General features: G+C 46.2%; 1 protein-coding gene across 1 annotated transcript in view; it reads left to right on the top strand.

Annotated features, from left to right (window-relative positions):
- Window positions 1-9,853: 9,853 nt before the first annotated feature.
- Window positions 9,854-17,469, top strand: part of LOC144599103 (cilia- and flagella-associated protein 337-like) — a 44,205-nt gene continuing 36,589 nt past the window's right edge. Inside the window, exons 1-3 of the mRNA XM_078409822.1 lie at window positions 9,854-10,018; window positions 11,508-11,948; window positions 13,413-13,589. Of these exons, the coding sequence (XP_078265948.1) occupies window positions 9,854-10,018; window positions 11,508-11,948; window positions 13,413-13,589 (783 nt within the window). The remainder of the gene's footprint in view (window positions 10,019-11,507; window positions 11,949-13,412; window positions 13,590-17,469) is intronic.

Raw genomic sequence — 17,469 nt, forward strand, 5'->3', positions numbered from 1 at the left:
CTCTGTACAGACAGCGCCTGTAGTCGGGACTGAACCCGGGTGTCTGGTGCTGTAAGCGCTGTAAGACAGCAACTCTACCGCTGCGCCACCGTGCCCTGTCATTTTAACCTGATGTCATTTCTACAATGTTTACACAGCCAAATTACTCGTGATTTTAAAGGGACAAATGCAGCATAGTCTGTTGCTATTGAGGGCGTGCAGCGTAGGTTTACTAGGTTAATTCCCGGAATGGCGGGACTGTCGTATGTTGAAAGACTGGAGCGACTAGGTTTGTATACACTGGAATTTAGAAGGATGAGAGGGGATCTTATCGAAACGTATAAGATTATTAAGGGGTTGGACATGTTAGAAGCAGGAAACATGTTCCCAATGTTGGGGGAGTCCAGAACCAGGGGCCACAGTTTAAGAATAAGGGGTAGGCCATTTAGAACAGAGATGAGGAAAACTTTTTTAGTCAGAGTTGTGAATCTGTGGAATTCTCTGCCTCAGAGGGCAGTGGAGGCCAATTCTCTGAATACATTCAAGAGAGAGCTAGATAGAGCTCTTAAGGATAGCGGAGTCAGGGGGTATGGGGAGAAAGCAGGAACGGGGTACTGATTGAGAATGATCAGCCATGATCACATTGAATGGCGGTGCTGGCTCGAAGGGCCGAATGGCCTATTCCTGCACCTATTGTCTATTGTCTATTGTTAAACATCAAAACGCTTTTAACACCTTCAAATCTGTATTGATTTAGGCATGACATTTTATAAATGTGCTGCTTTAAACACGCACTTTTTTTTGGGTTATTTATCATCTTAATTACTACTTGCCGATAGTTATGGCTCTTTTCCCCCTTTCTTGCAAAAAACCCCAATTTTCAGCAGTTTGATTATTATAATAATAATAATAATAATACATTTTATTTATATAGCGCTTTTCGTATACTCAAAGACGCTTTACAGAGATTTTGAGAACATAGGGGAAATGAATAAATAGATAAATAAGTAAATAAATAAATGAACAGAGAAAGGAGACAGAAGGTGAGGTGACCTTCAGTGGTTGAAGGCAGTACTGAACAGGTGAGACTTCAGCGATGTTTTGAATGTGGTGAGTGTGGGGGAGTTTCTAACGGTTTGGGGTAGTGAGTTCCATAGGGTGGGAGCAGCGATGGAGAAAGCCCTGTCCCCCCAGGATCTGAGTTTAGTCCGGATGTGGGGGGGATAGGAGATTGGCAGCGGCAGAGCGGAGGGTGCAGGTGGGAGTGTGCCTGTGGAGGAGGTCGGTCAGGTAGGATGGGGCCAGGTTATGGAGGGCTTTGTAGGTTATGAGGAGGATTTTGTACTGGATTCTCTGGGGAATGGGGAGCCAGTGGAGTTTATAAAGGACGGGGGTGATATGGTCACGGATCGAGGTGTGTGTGAGTAGACGGGCAGCGGAGTTTTGAATGTATTGAAGTTTATTGATGATTTTTGAGGGTGCGCCATAGAGGAGGCTGTTGCAGTAGTCCAGACGGGAGGTGATGAAGGCGTGGATGAGGGTTTCTGCAGCTGTGGAGGAGAGGGATGGACGGAGACGGGCAATGTTTTTGAGGTGGAAGAAGGCTGTCTTTGTGATGTGTTTGATGTGTTTGTCGAAGGAGAGGGTTTGATCAAGGATGATTCCAAGATTCCGGATGTGAGAGAGCAGGAAGGCAGGCCTTGACAAAGCTGGAGGGGATGGGGTCCAGAGAGCAGGTGGCAGTTTTTATTCCTGTGAAGAGGTCAGAGAGGTCGGTGGTGGAGATTGGGGAGAACTGAGGCAGGGGCTGACAGGATAAGGGGGGGCAGGTGGTTTGAGGGGGAGCAGGTGCGTTGGTGGTTAAGGTGCTGTAGATGTTGTCTATTTTGCTTTGGAAGAATGAAAGGAAATATAATCAGGTCTGCTCGTCATGCTAATAATGTCCAGGCAGCAGACTTTGTTCTGCCTAAGAGTTTGCACATATTGAACAAAGGAACATATTGAACAGAGCCTTTTATTGGGGAATTGCTTGAGTGCAGCAATTACTGGCTTGGGCCACTGTATGTGGGTGCGAGGAGCAAGTGGCAGCTCCTCGGATGGATAAATCTGAACTAAAAAGAAATAATTTGCTTGTGTTCGACACCACTCATCCAGCTTCGGCACACGATTGCGTTTCAGTCCGCTTTTTACCAACAGGAACATAGAAAAATAGGTGCAGGAGGAGGTCATTTGGCCCTTTGAGCCAGCACCGCCATTCATTGTGATCGTCCACAATCAGTAACCTGTGCCTGCCTTCTCCGCATATCCCTTGATTACACTCGCCCCTTCTCCAAATATTGCGCTGTATAAACTGAGTTGCAATTTAATTAAATCTGAATGTGACAGCCGATAGAATGCTCCGTTATTTGTCACTTTCATTTTATTTTCAGTCTTTTGTTTTTCAATATTTCCAGTTTTCTCTAATGCATTTGGTGTTCTGAATTTGTTGGGAGAAACCGAAAGGAGGTCGGGCTGATTCCTGTGCATAGCACCTACTTTCAATCTACAGGAGCAAGTCTGTTTCCAGTTGCTTGCCACTGTCGTTCCCCACCCCACCTCCACTCCAACATTTCTGTCTGAGGCTCCCTCCACTATTCCAAGACTATTCCATGCTGGAGCAACAGGAGTTTTGTTCCCAACACACTTCCCTTTCCCTTATCCATCCTTTCCCTTCCCCCACTTCCAAAACCACTCCAGCCTCTGAAAGAGTGGCGGGTCCTGACTCGAAGCATCATCTGTCCATTCTCCCCACTGACCCTGCCTACCTCAATGGAGACCTTCGGACTATCTTTGATTGGACATTACTAGATTTTATCTTGCACCAAATGTTATTCACGTTATTCACTTTATCATGTATCTGCACACTGTGGATTGTAATCGTGTATTGTCTTTCCTGGTTAGGTTAGGTGCAGTAAAGGCTTTTCACTGTCCTCAGCACAGATAATAAACTAAATTCAACTCAACATAACTCTGTTCCCCAAGCACGGTTTTGCTCCAGTTTCCAGCATCTGCAACTTCTAGTCTTCAACTTATAACTTACTTTTTCTCCCTGAATTGACAAAGTGTCTTTGACCGAGAATGTTGACTGACAGATGCTGCCTGTCTTGCTGTGTTTCCAGTGTTTTTTGTTTCAAAATTTGCAGTGTTCTTACCCATAGCTTCTTGCCCTCTGTTAACAGATTACTGACTGGTCTTCCTGTAAACTAGGATGTAGTCCTGATCTTCCCACCTACCTATTGTGTACATTGGTCTTTTTATTTTTGTTTTGTTTAGTTTAGTTTAGAGATACACTCGTCAGCCCAACGAGTCCACACCAACCAGCGATCCCCGCGCGTGAAAACACACTAGGGGCAATTTTGCATTTATACCAGGCCAATTAACCCTCAGACCTGAACATCTTTGGAGTTTGTGAGGAAACAGAAGGTCTCAGAGAAAACCCGTGCAGTCACAGGGAGAACGTACAAACTCCGTACGTACAGCACTCACAACCCGGGTGCTGTAAGTCAGCAACTCTACCGCTGCGCCACTGTGTCCCTTTGGAACTGCCATGCTGTAAAAATATATTCTGCACTCTGGTATTATTTTCTCCATGCACTACCTGTTGTACATGTACATGACTTGAATTGTACTCGTGTGTCGTATGATCTGATTGGGGTGGATAGCATGGAAACAAAAGCTCTTCTCTGTGTCTTGGTACATGTGACAATAATAAACATATATACATAGGAATTTCAACCCTGTCACCCTCCCCAAGTACAGTAACACCATCCTACACACCAGGGACAGTTTAGAATTTTACTGAGACCAATTAAACTATAAACCTGCACGTTGTGGAGATGTGGGAGGAAACTCTCAGAGCCACATGGAGAATGTGCAAACTCCACTTTGCACTTAGACAGCACCAAAACTGAACTAATTCGTAGAGCTGAAAAGCACTGTGGCGCAGAGGTAGAGTTGCTGCCTTGCAGCGCCGGAGTCCCGGGTTCGATCCCGACTACGGGTGCTGTCTGCACGGAGTTTGTACATTCTCCCCGTGACCTGCGTGGGTTTTCTCCGAGATTTTTGGTTTCCTCCCACACTCCAAAGCGTATAAGTTTGTAGGTTAATTGGCTTGGTATCAATGTAAAAAATGTCCCTAGTTTGTGGAGGATAGTGTTAATGAGCGGGGATCGCTGGTCGGCATGGATTCAGTGGGCCAAAGGGCCTGTTTCTGTGCTGTATCTCTAAACTAAACTAAAAGCAGTATGACCTTTCTGTCCTGGGCCTTCTCCGTTGTCAGAGTGAGGCCACACGCAAATTGGAGGAACAGCACCTCATATTTCACTTGGGCACCTTACACCCCAGCGCTATCAACGTTGGTTTCCCTAATTCCGAGTGACCCCTGCATTCCCTCTCTACTCCCCTCCCCCGCCCTAGTCGCATACTAGTTCCACTGTTCACATCCTTGCATCCCTTCGTGACCACCCCCCCCCCCCCCCCCCCCCCAGCCAGCAATGGACCATTGTGGGCTCCACCCTTGGTCATCTGTTGCCGCCCCTGATTAGTTCTGGCCTTTTCCTTCCTCCAGTTCCCCCCTCCCCGTCTTCTCTCAAGTCTGAAGATCGCTGTGACGAGGAAGGCTCGCCGCCGGCTACGGGAGTCAAGATCGTCCCGTTAACGGAAGGTTCGAGGCCCCCGACCGCTGGAGGACAAAGAAGGGAGAGATTGAACTTTCTTTCCGCCTTCCATCACAGTGAGGAATGTGGAGGAGTCACTGTGGGGGATGTTCATGTTCACATGTATCTTGTGTGTCCTGTTATAGACAATAGACAATAGGTGCAGGAGTAGGCCATTCAGCCCTTCGAGCCAGCACCGCCATTCAATGCGATCATGGCTGATCACTATCAATCAGTACCCTGTTGCTTTTTATTGGCGTGACTGTGTGGCAAATGAAGTTCATCGTGTGTTGCAAAACATACTTGGCTAATAAAGTACGGTTGTGATTGTGATTCATTGTGTGAAGAAGGGTCTCCGACCGAAACATCACCTCTTCATGTTCTCCACAAATGCTGAGTTAGTTAGTTACTCCAGCGCTTGGCGTCTTATCTAAACTGAAGCAAAGCATTGAAATGTTAACGGGCTGCTCCAGTGAACACTCTGACCCAGTGGCAGGTAATCAATCCCAAGCTCGGAGCCACCACCTATTTCAGTCTGAAGAAGGGTCTCGACCCGAAACGTCACCCATTCCCTCTCTCCTGGATGCTGCCTGACCCGCTGAGTTACTCCAGCATTTTGTGATACCTATTTACACGTCTCTTATTTCAGACCATATTCCCCATTTTCTCCAGAGATGCTGCCTGTCCCGCTGAAGTTACTCCACCTTTGTGTGTCTTGTCTTCTGGATTATTTTTTCCGCCCCACTCTGCGTTTGACAGGGATCTTGGACTGAAACGTTGGGGTGTTGCTGGGTTACCACAGATACACAGGGTAGAGTCAGGGCAACTCCACGCACTCGCGTCTGATCCATTCCCCTCTCCCCGGGGCAGCAGTGGGCTTTTGTTTTAACCGGGTAAGTAAGTAAGGTGCGGTCAATATATATATATATATATATATATATATGTGTATGTGTGTGTATATATATAAATGCTGGTGCATTATCTGCTAAAGTGTGGTCTCGCCTGCCGCCGCATCAGATTCCATTCCTCTTTCCCAAGCAACGTTCATAAACTTCTTCCCAAGAGCACGGACAACGTTTTATGGTGGTTTCTCCTGACGGTATTGTAGAAACGACCCGGAATGTGAGCATTTTCATCCGCAGTTTCATCCTGATTTTACTGGCCACCTGCTGCTAAATACGATTAAGTGCATCTTACAAGTTGGCGTCTGGTTTTTGGGGGGTAATAGTAGCTCGGGTTGTTTGGTGAATTAAACTAGCTCAGTTTGAGATGAAAGGAAAAGAGATCAGAGACTGACTTTGTCCCCCCTATCCCCCCCACCCACCCCACCTCTTGCCCACCCACCCCACCTCTTGCCCACCCACCCCACCCACCCCACCTCTTGCCCACCCACCCCACCCACCCCACCTCTTGCCCACCCACCCCACCTCTTGCCCACCCACCCCACCCACCCCACCTCTTGCCCTCCCACCCCACCTCTTGCCCACCTTTCTCTTCCCTTCTACAATCAGTCTGAAGAAGGGTCCCGACCGCAACATCACCTCTTCATGTGTCGGAAGGAACTGCAGATGCTGGTTTAAACCGAAGATAGACACAGAATGCTGGAGTCACTCAGAGGGACAGGCAGCATCTCTGGAGAGAAGGAATGGGTTGACGATTCGGGGTCGACACCCTTCTTCAGACTGATGTCAGGCGAGTGGGCGGGACAGAGATAGAATGTAGTCGGAGACAGTAGGACAGGTGGGAGAACTGGGAAGGGGAGAGCATGGGGAGAGCATGGTGAGAGAGGGGAAGCAAGGGCTAACTTCAAATGGCCTTTGCTCTCCCTCTCTCTCCATCCCCTTCCGCTTCCCAGTTCTCCAACCAGTCGGACTACCCCCCCGATTACATTTTATCTCAGTGCTTCATTGTCACCCTCCAGCTAACAATGACCCATTCTACATTTTCCTTGAACTTAGTCCCCTTTGATGTCTCGTTTTCACACTTTACATTTCCTTACGCTGAGTTAGAGTCAAGAGTATTTTATTGTCATGTGTCCCAGATAGAACAAGGACATTCTTACCTGCGGAAGCACAACAGAATATGTCAACATAGCACATTGCAAACAATATAATGAAAGAGAGAAAAACAGTTCAGGGTGTGTATATAAACACATACTCACAAGTACACATACACACACACACACACACACACACATGTATACATACATATATGCACACGCACACATATGTACACACAAAAACAAACGATAATAGTCAATAACAACAATAATAGCCTATTGTAGTTCAGAGCTTATTTGATGTTGTGGTGTTTAACAGCCTGATGGCTGTGGGGAAGAAGCTGTTCCTGAACCTGGACGTTACAGTTTTCAGGCTCCTGTACCTTCTTCCCGATGGCAGGGGTGCAATGAGCATGTGGCCAGGGTGGTGTGGGTCAGTGAGAGTGTGGGTCAGTGAGAGTGTGGCCAGGGTGGTGTGGGTCAGTGAGAGTGTGGCCAGGGTGGTGTGGGTCAGTGAGAGTGTGGCCAGGGTGGTGTGGGTCAGTGAGAGTGTGGCCAGGGTGGTGTGGGTCAGTGAGAGTGTGACCAGGGTGGTGTGGGTCAGTGAGAGTGTGGCCAGGGTGGTGTGGGTCAGTGAGAGTGTGGCCAGGGTGGTGTGGGTCAGTGAGAGTGTGACCAGGGTGGTGTGGGTCAGTGAGAGTGTGGCCAGGGTGGTGTGGGTCAGTGAGAGTGTGGCCAGGGTGGTGTGGGTCAGTGAGAGTGTGGTCAGGGTGGTGTGGGTCTCTGGTGATGCTGGTGGTGGGGAGGTCAGAGCCGCTGATGGACCGGGCAGTGTCACACAACTTCTTCGCTCCTGGGCGTTCAAGTTACCGAACCAGGCCGTGATGCAACCAGTCAATATGTGCTCTACTGTACTGTAGCATTTGTTACTCCAGCATTTTGTGTCTAACATCACTTATCCAGAGATGTGCTCCAGAGATGCTTCCTGACCCGCTGAGTTACACCAGCATTTTTGGGGAGTTCTATCAGAAGACAGATTTAAGTTTACATGATGAGATGGATCCAGCATTAGAGGAATAGATAAGGTGAATGCACACAGTCATTTAACCCAGAGTAGGGGAATCGAGAACAGGAGGACATTAGGTTTAAGGTGAGGGATGAGGGGGGGGGGGGGGAGAGAGGGAAATATTTAATCAGGACCAGAGGGGCAACATTTCATGAGAAAAAGGGGATTAATAGCAACACGAGTGGTCTGAAGAAGGGTCTCGACCCAAAATGTCTCCCATTCCTTCTCTCCAGAGGTGCTGTCTGCCCCGCTGAGTTACTCCAGCATTTTGTGTCTATCTTCGGTTTAAACCAGGCACTTCCTTCCTACACAAGCAGAGTGGAAGCAGTCATAAAGGTCCACTGTGGTTGCCAGGATCTGCAGTTCATTAATGGACTGACTGCCCACATCCTTGTGTATCCGAGTTCATTTTAAATGACCTTCAGTGTGTTGTGATGTTTTTGTTTCCAGTGCAACAATCTCAAAAAACGTTTGTTTTGATAATCAACAATAATCCCGAGCCGCATGTTATAAGGACAACAAATGTTCGGTGAAGTTGAATGGAACCTAAAAACAGGGATAGGGTCGGATTAGTCCGAGGAAGGGTCTCGACCCAAAACATCACCCATTCCTTTTCTCCGGAGATGCTGAGTTTCTCCAGCATTTTGCGTGTGTCTTCGAAGGGGTCAGATTGTTTGGTGGGTTTTAGTTTAGTTTAGATACAGAGATACAGCATGGAAACATGGCCTTCGGCCCACCGGGTCCACACAGACCAATGGTAACCTGTACACTAGTTCTACAGTATGTTATCTCAGTTTTGCATCCTACACATTAGGACCAATTTACAGAAGCCAATTAACCTACAAAAACCTGCACATCTTTGGAATGTGGGAGGAAACCAGAGCACCCGGAGAATTCCCACGCGGTCACATGGAGAACATACAAACATCGTCCATTGTGAATGGAATTGATGGCTGCAATGGACCTTGAAGGCCAGCTTAATGAGTTTGGTTTATTGTCACATGTACCGACCGGGGTACCGTGAAAAGCCTGTAAAGTGAAAATCTGCAGCTGAGACTTTGGAAATGGCAGCAAAACCTGGCAACTCTAGCATGTGGACTGTTTCTATACATTGTGTACTTAACTGAGGATTGTACTTGTGTATGGCAATAATCTCACTGATCTGTTTGCAGAATAAGAATTTTGCTGTATCCTGGTACACAAGAACATTAAAGAACAATTGAATCATTTATGGGACTTGCTTGCAAGTCTCAAAGGCAAATAATATTATCTGGCAAAACTGGTGTTGATGCCAAAATGGCTCCATATAGTAAGAAAAATATGTGGAAAATGGCATTTAACATGTGCAACCAACCTAATTGAAACTTACAGAATAATGAAAGGCATAGATACAGTGGACATGCAAAGAATGTTTCCACTGGTGGGAGAAAGTTTACTTTAGTTTAGTTTAGAGATACAGCGTGAAAACAGGCCCTTCAGACCACCGGGTCCACGCCGACAAGCGATCCCCGCACATTAACACCCACTAAGGACAATTTTTACATTTACCAAGCCAATTAACCTACAAACCTGTACGTCTTTGGAGTGTGGGAGGAAACCGAAGATCTCGCAGAAAACCCACGCAGGTCACGGGGAGAACGTACAAACTCCGTACAGACAGCACCCATAGTCGGGATGGAACCCGGGTCTCCAGCGCTGCATTCGCTGTGAGGCAGCAACTCTACCGCTGCACCACCGTGACCGCCACAGATAGACAAATTATTGATCGGGAGGGTTATGGGGATTGATCAAGGGTTATGGGGAGAAGGCAGGAAAATGGGATTAGGAGGCAGAGATCAGCCATGATCGAATGGCGGCGTAGACTCACTTCTACTCCTATATCTTGTAATTTGTGAACTTGTCACAAATGTAGTTCATAAGTTAAAGGAGCCGAATTGGGCCATTCGGCCCGACCAAGTCTACTCCGCCATTCAATCGTGGCTGATCTCTCTCTCCCTCCTAACCCCATTCCCCTGCCTTCTCCCCATAACCCCATAACTAATTAAAATCATGAGCATAATTTGCTGCTCTCTGCTTTTTGGTCAGACTGTTGACAGACATCAAAGTCTTTGAAGAATGTCGTCCCACTCACTGGAAGAGTCGGAAAAATCAGAAAATATTCGTGAATTCAGAACACTTGAATCAAGTCCCAGCGAAATGGAAATGTCACAAAAAAGCCTGGAGAAGCTGGAAAACCAGCTCACTGTGGAAGATGTAATGAAATTGCAGGATGCGTTCATGGTAGGTTTATATGATATCGTATATTCGTAATTTAAAATAAATAATAGTTATATGGAAGGGAGCTTACAGTTGATTGGTGCGGACGTCTTGGGTTATGGGGAGAGGGCAGGAGAATGGGGTCAGGAGGGAGAGATAGATCAGCCATGATTGAATGGCAGAGTAGACTCGATGGGCCGAATGGCCTAATTCTACTCCCATCACTTATGACCTTATAGACAATAGACAATAGGTGCAGGAGTAGGCCATTCAGCCCTTTGAGCCAGCACCGCCATTCAATGCGATCATGGCTGAACATCCACATCCACAATCAGTACCCCGTTCCTGCCTTCTCCCCATACCCCCTGACTCCGCTATCCTTAAGAGCTCTATCTAGCTCTCCCTTGAATGCATTCAGAGAATTGGCCTCCACTGCCTTCTGAGACAGAGAATTCCACAGATTCACAACTCTCTGACTGAAAAAGATTTTCCTCATCTCTGTTCTAAATGGCCTACCCCTTATTCTTAAACTGTGGCCCCTGGTTCTGGACTCCCCCAACATTGGGAACATGTTTCCTGCCTCTAACGTGTCCAACCCCTTAATAATCTTATGGCTTTATGACCATTCAGAAGTCTGATTACAGGGGAAAGAAGCTCTCATACTGTAGTAGAGTATTGCCTAGGTACCGTCTGAAGAAGGGTCTCGACCTGAAACGTCACCCATTCCTTCTCTCCAGAGATGCTGCCTGACCCGCTGAGATACTCCAGCATTTTGTGTCTATCTTTGGTTTCAGCCAGCATCTGCGGTTCCTTCCTGCACTTTGCAATACTACACGAGACAGTTGGTAAGGAAGAAATTTCCCCGTGCATTTGCACTTCGCACATGTGACAATAAAAGCAACATTGAACCATTGGACAGGCCTCCGTGTGTTGAGGGGAGGATGGGAACCAGAGCCTTGGTGTGCTAATGGGGGTTGTGAACTGCAAAGAGCTCTGCTGCATGGAAACAGGCCCTTTGGCCCACCTTGTCCAGGCTGGCCCAATTGGCCAATTGGGATCATAATCATACTTTATTAGCCAAGTATGTTTTGCAGAATACAAGGAATTAGTTTTGCCATACAGTCATACTAATAAAAAGCAACAGAACACACAAAATACATTTTAACATAAACATGGAATATTCCCATTCTGCATTTGGCCCATATTCCATTAAACCCTCCCAATCCATATTTTGTCCAAATGACTTTGAAAATTGTATCTATAGCTTCTATAGCTTTCTTTGCTAACCCCATTCCAGATACAGAAGACATCGGAGCAGAATTAGGCCATTCGGCCCATCAGGTCTCCTTCGCCATTCAATCATGGCTGATCTATCTTTCCCTCTCAACCCCATTCTCCTGCCTTCTCCCCATAACCCCTCTGTAATAATTAATGTATGTTTACGATTAATTCAAAATACTCAACATATCAGTTTTACTTGCGGAAACTGTCCAGATGTTCTTTCTTACTTTAGCCACCAGATTTAAAAGTGTTCGTGCCAGTGAATAGGAAGGCCTTCATCGACAGGCTGGTCACGGCCCTTGGGTGTGGTGCTGAAGAGGAATATGGAGACCTGTTTGATCGGATTGACGTGACCAGGGATGGTTTTGTTGACTGGGACCAAGTTACAACCTTCATGCTCTTGGGTCATTATGAGAAAGAAGAGCGTGTGAAGACCTCGGTGGTTCCCCAGTGGAGAGATATCGTATACTTTCCATCGCATCACAAGGAGCCCATCCAAAGCATCGTCCACCTGACCAACTCTCACCGTTACCTCAGCATCAGCAAAGATGGGTGGATGAGTGTTTGGGGGGAGAACTTGAAGCTGCAGAAAACTCTACGAGTCGCCACCGATTCCGTGAGATTGCGGGACCTTTGGGTAACGAGTATGATTTTCATGGCTAATGTAAACAAGGTAGGATTTTGCTTCTGAAATACTTCTGGAGACAAAGAAAATTAAAAAGGCTAATGAATTCTATCTGGTCTTTTTATCACAAGGAACAGAGCAGAAGTGATTGAGGACAAAGATTTCAAGAGAATGTTAGATTTAGCTCTTAGGGCTAACGGAATCAAGGGATATGGGGAAAAAGCAGGAACGAGGTACTGATTTAGGATGATCAGCCATGATCATATTGAATGGCGGTGCTGACTCGAAGGGCTGAATGGCCTCCTCCTGCACCTGTTTCTATGTTTCAAACAGCTTTTTAACATGTCCTATGAACTATATTCACAAGTTCACGTTACAGGAGTAGAATTGGGCCATTTGGCCTACCGAGTCTACTCGGCCATTCAATCGTGGCTGATCGCTGCCTCCTAATCCCATTTTCCTATCAACTTCCCATAACCTTTGACACCCGTTCTAACCAATCAATCAATCAATCAGCATTGATCAATTGTCTTTGCCGAAATATTAGTAGTAACTGCAGATCAAAAGTTTATTGTCACTTGAGAAACATTTAGGTTAAGGGTACATCCAGTTCCTTCTTCACACCGACAATAAATTTACAGTAGTTCCAGTAGACACAAGGAACCACAGGTGCTGGTTTCCAGAGAAGACACGAAGTGCTGGAGTAACTCAGTAGATCAGGCAGCATCTCTGGAGGACACGGATAGTTGAGATTTCGGGCCGGAACCCTTCTTCAGACTGATTGTGGTCGGGGGGGGGGGGGGGGGGGAAGCTGGAAGAGACGTGGGGGCGGGACAAAGCCATGTACGTGATAGGTGGATATGGATGAGGGAAGTTTGATCGGCTGATGAGTGGATAACAAAAGGCAGAAATTAAAAAGACAAAAGGATGTGAGATGAGGAGACGTGGAGAAAAGAGGCTTGAAACGTGAAGGCAGAGGTGCATGGGGTGGGGGAAAGGGGGGCGGAATTGTGGGTTGAAATGGGTGCACATCCAATTGAGGGAGAGGGTTAGATATCTAAAATTGGAGAATTCATTGTTCATATTGTTCATATCAGGGCGGCGCGGTGGCACAGCGGTAGAGTTGCTGCCTTACAGCAAATCTAGCGCCGGAGACTCAGGTTCGATCCTGACTACGGGTGCTGTCTGTACGGAGTTTGTACGTTCTCCCCGTGACCTGCGTGGGTTTTCTCCAAGATCTTCGGTTTCCTCCCACACTCCAAAGACGTACAGGTTTGTAGGTTAATTGGCTGGGCAAATGTAAAAATTGTCCCCTGGGTGTAGGATAGTGTTAGTGTGCGGGGATCGCTGGGCGGCGCGGACCCGGTGGGCCGAAGGGCCTGTTTCCGCGCTGTATCTCTAAATCTAAATATTGTTGTGTTGTTAGGTACCCCATTGTACATTGCCGTGCTTTGATTTGAAACTTCGTCACTCGTTACAAATAAATGCCATTTCATATTCTTTCTCTTTAAGATAGCTGTTGCATTTACCAGTAAGGAGATTTGCTTCTACGATCTGAATTCCAAAGAAGAATTTTCCTGCCAGAATAAACTTCACGGATTATGCCACACTCTGATTTGTATGCATTACTGGTACAACCCAGAAGATGGAAATGAAGCCATTCTCACCTTTGGAGATGTTTGTGGTGAGGTAAATCACTAATCATTTATCACTCACTGTAGGCATTTTAACCACAGTCTCACAACTGTGTAACATAGTTAATTGTTTTAAAATATGATTTTGTTTTTTGATTAGTTCATTACGGGACCCTTTTGTTTTCACTAATCCAAAATAGCCACTACTACAATCACATCAAGCTAATGCAAAATTAAACGGCAAAAAGTTCTTCAATTGACACTTGTTCATTTCTGGCTGATCTTTCAAACAGACCAAGTTAACAAACTTGATTTTTTTAGTTTGGAGATACAGCGCGGAAAAAGGCCCTTCGGCCCACTGAACCCGCACCGACAAGCGATCATCCCGTACACTAGCACGATCCTACACACACAAGGGACAATTTACAATCTTTACCGAAGCCAATTAGCTTACAAACCAGTACGTCTTTGGAGTGTGGGAGGAAACCGGAGCACCCGGTGAACACCCACGTGGTCACAGGGAGAGCGGACAAACTCCATACAGACAGCACCCTTAGTCAGGATCGAACCCGGGTCTCTGGCACTGTAAGGCAGCAACTCAACCGCTGCGCCACCGTGCCACCCAATGGTTTCCAAAGAAGACAGAAAGTGCTTGAGTAACTGGCTGCTAGCACCTCTGGCTGAATTTCCTGAATCAGTTTTCTCTACCAATTTGTTCTAGTGCCTATTGATTTAGGATTTCTGCTGCCTATTCGTTTACTTCTTTACCCTTCCGTAATTTATTTTTTGCTATCCACTGATTTCATTTTTCAGCCAAGATGCAAAATCGAACCAAAAAAAATCTACGACATCTCATTTTTAAATCAAAAATTTCAAGAACAAAAGTTGCTTGTGGATCTGAAACTACCTAAAACAAAAATTCTCATTGAATCCAGGACTATCTTTCAACCGGTTTTAATTTTTAAGACAATAAGCAGCGAGACAGTCTAATTCATGAGGTCATAAGTGATAGGAGCAGAATTAGGCCATTCGGCCCATCAAGTCTATTCCGCCATTCAATCATGGCTGATCTATCTCTCCCTCCTAACCCCATTCTCCTGCCTTCTTCCCATAACCCCTGACACCTGTACCAATCACCGAGGCTAAGTAAACTACCTGTGCTTTTGTTTTCCAAATTTCATAGGTATATTTTTCCATATTCACGGATTGAGATGGTGGAGATTGACTGTGCTACCATCATGTGTCTCCTGGCTCCCAATTGAGATGACGGATTCTTGTGTGTGGCTGGAAGTTATGATTCCGTAATTAAAATTGTGTCAGGAGGTTGTTTTGCTGATCTGGTTTAACTTAAACATTAATCCTCTTATAATGTGCAGGAAGGAACTGCAGATGCTGGCTTACACCGAAGAAAGACACAAAATGCTGGAGTCACTCAGCGGGACAGGCAGCATCTCTGGAGAGAAGGAATGGGTGACATTTCGGGTCTCGACTGTCGAGACCTGTCCCGCTGAGTTACTGCAGCATTTTATGTCTTTCTTCGGTGTATACCAGCATCTGTAGTTCATTCCTACACATTTCGTCTGGTCCATGGCGAAATATCCTCAAGGTATGCCTACTTTGAAGAAGTTCTTCTCCTCTCTCCGACAAGAGTCCTGCAACACTGTCTTATAATGATGACTTTGCCAAGATCAACAGGGCTGGAACTCGAGTAAAACAGGTTTAAAAGAATTTCAGAAAAATCCATACTATCACCCATGAACTATCATCTTTCATGTAATTGTTACTTTGCTGTTAATTAGGTTTAGGTTTATCGTTGTCATCTGTACCAATGTAGTTTTGCATGCTACCTAAACAGATCAGACATACCATACACAGCTACAATCGGTACAAACTCAAGTAGAATGCGGAATATAGTTCTCAGTATTGTGGAGCATCAGATCCACAGATAAGATGGACACAAAAAGCTGGAGTAACTCAGTGGGACAGGCAGCATCTCTGGAGAGAAGGAATGGGTGACGTTTGGGTCGAGTCCGAGGAAGGGTCTCCAGCTTTTTGTGTCTATATTCGGTTTAAACCAGTGTCTGCAGTTCTTTCCTACACTGCTCCAATGTCCTCAGTGAAGCAGAGGTGAATTGGACAGGACCTGAGCTGATGGAAGGACAGTTCAGTAGCTTGATAACAGAGGGGAAGAAGCTGTTCCTGAGTCTGGTGGTTATGCTTCTGTACATTCTGACGGATAGGAGCAGGGATAAGAAGGAATGACCATGATGGGACAAGTCTATGATTGTGTTGGCTGCTTTTCCGAGGCAACGTGAAGTGTAGATGCCTTCTTATCCTTGTTAATATTGGGATTTTAGCCGCTATTTGAGCAGAGATCTGCATGGGCTTCTGTTTATGTCTAAATCTCCACTTTACTCAGTCACATTTGGATTGTGACCTGCACAGCTAATGGGCAGGGACAATTCTCAAACCAAATATTACACTCTAGCTGGAATACGTTGCAGAAGTGAATCGTCAGTGGTTCAGTGAAGAGTCATGAACATTTTCATGTGGAAAGGAAAGATGCTTTCATCATTAGACTGTTCAAGGATCTGTTACTTTCTGCCAACTTAGTTTCAATAGGTTTAATTTAGTTTAGAGATAGAGCATGGAAACAGGCCCTTCAGCCCACCGAGTCCGCGCCGCCCAGCGATCCCTGCACACTAACGCTATCCTGTATTCTAAGGGCAATTTATACGTACCCCAAGCCAATTAACCTACAAACCTATATGTCTTCGGAGTGTGGGAGGAAATGGGAGCACTCGGAGAAAACCCACACAGTTCACGGGGAGAATGCACAATCTCCACACAGACAGTACCCGTAGTAAACGGCCTGTCCCAGTTACGCGATTTTTAAGGCGACTGCCGGCGACTATCAAAGTCGTAGCAGATCGCTGACATTTTCTTTTACCCGACGACAATGACCACGACAATGACCACAATGACCACGACAATGACCACGACAATGCCGAGTCAGGTCGATACAAGTTACTTTTTTTGTGAAACTAGCACCTGGCTAAGAGATTACACCGTCTTCGGAAACATCGCAAAATTCCCGCCCTTACCTGACCGTCAAACTGTCGCCTCCAATCTACCTGTCAAATGTCCTGACGGTAAATAAATTGGTTAAACAAAACCATCTTCTGGTATCTTCAAATGCCGTTTCTTAATTTAATATTACGTGCTTCTAAATGCATCTGCGACAACCTAGCAAACCTGGGACAGCATGCGACAGCGCCCGCAATAAGCTACGATACCTGGCGACAAGGTAAATTTTTAGCAGGTAAATTTTTCTGCAATGCGCCATTATCCCTACGATTCATTGAAGACTCCTCACGATCGTGCCCGCGACACCCCGGCAAATGTTCAGCTACAGCCTAGTCGCTGGCAGTCACCTTAAAATTGCCTAACTGGGACAGGTCCTGACTCAAGATTGAACACAGGTTTCTGGTGCTGTGGATTTGGGGGAACTCACTACAAAGTCATTGCACTACTGGGCTATCAGTGTCAGCACTCCAGTGTGGCAAGGAAGTGCAGGTGCTGGTTTAAATCGAAGATAGACATAAAAGGTTGGAGTACTGTAACTCAGCGGGACAGACAGCATCTCTGCAGAGAAGGAATGTCCCGTGACAGCACCAGCTTCTCGTTCTCACCCAACAAACAGCTAACAATGGCCTGTTTCCTTTATCATCGTTATTTTTTTGCATATCTTTCATTCATTCGCCTTTATCTCTCCACACCATCGTCTATAATCTCTCGTTTCCCTTATCCCTAACCAGACTAAAGAAGGGCCTCGACCAGAACCATCACCCGTTCCTTCTTTCCAGAGACGCTGCCTGTCCCGCTGAGTTACTCCAGTTGTGTTTGTTACGCACCATTACATCCTTATGCTGTTC

The sequence above is a fragment of the Rhinoraja longicauda genome, chromosome 13, assembly GCF_053455715.1.
Source record: "Rhinoraja longicauda isolate Sanriku21f chromosome 13, sRhiLon1.1, whole genome shotgun sequence".
Taxonomy (NCBI): domain Eukaryota; kingdom Metazoa; phylum Chordata; class Chondrichthyes; order Rajiformes; family Arhynchobatidae; genus Rhinoraja; species Rhinoraja longicauda.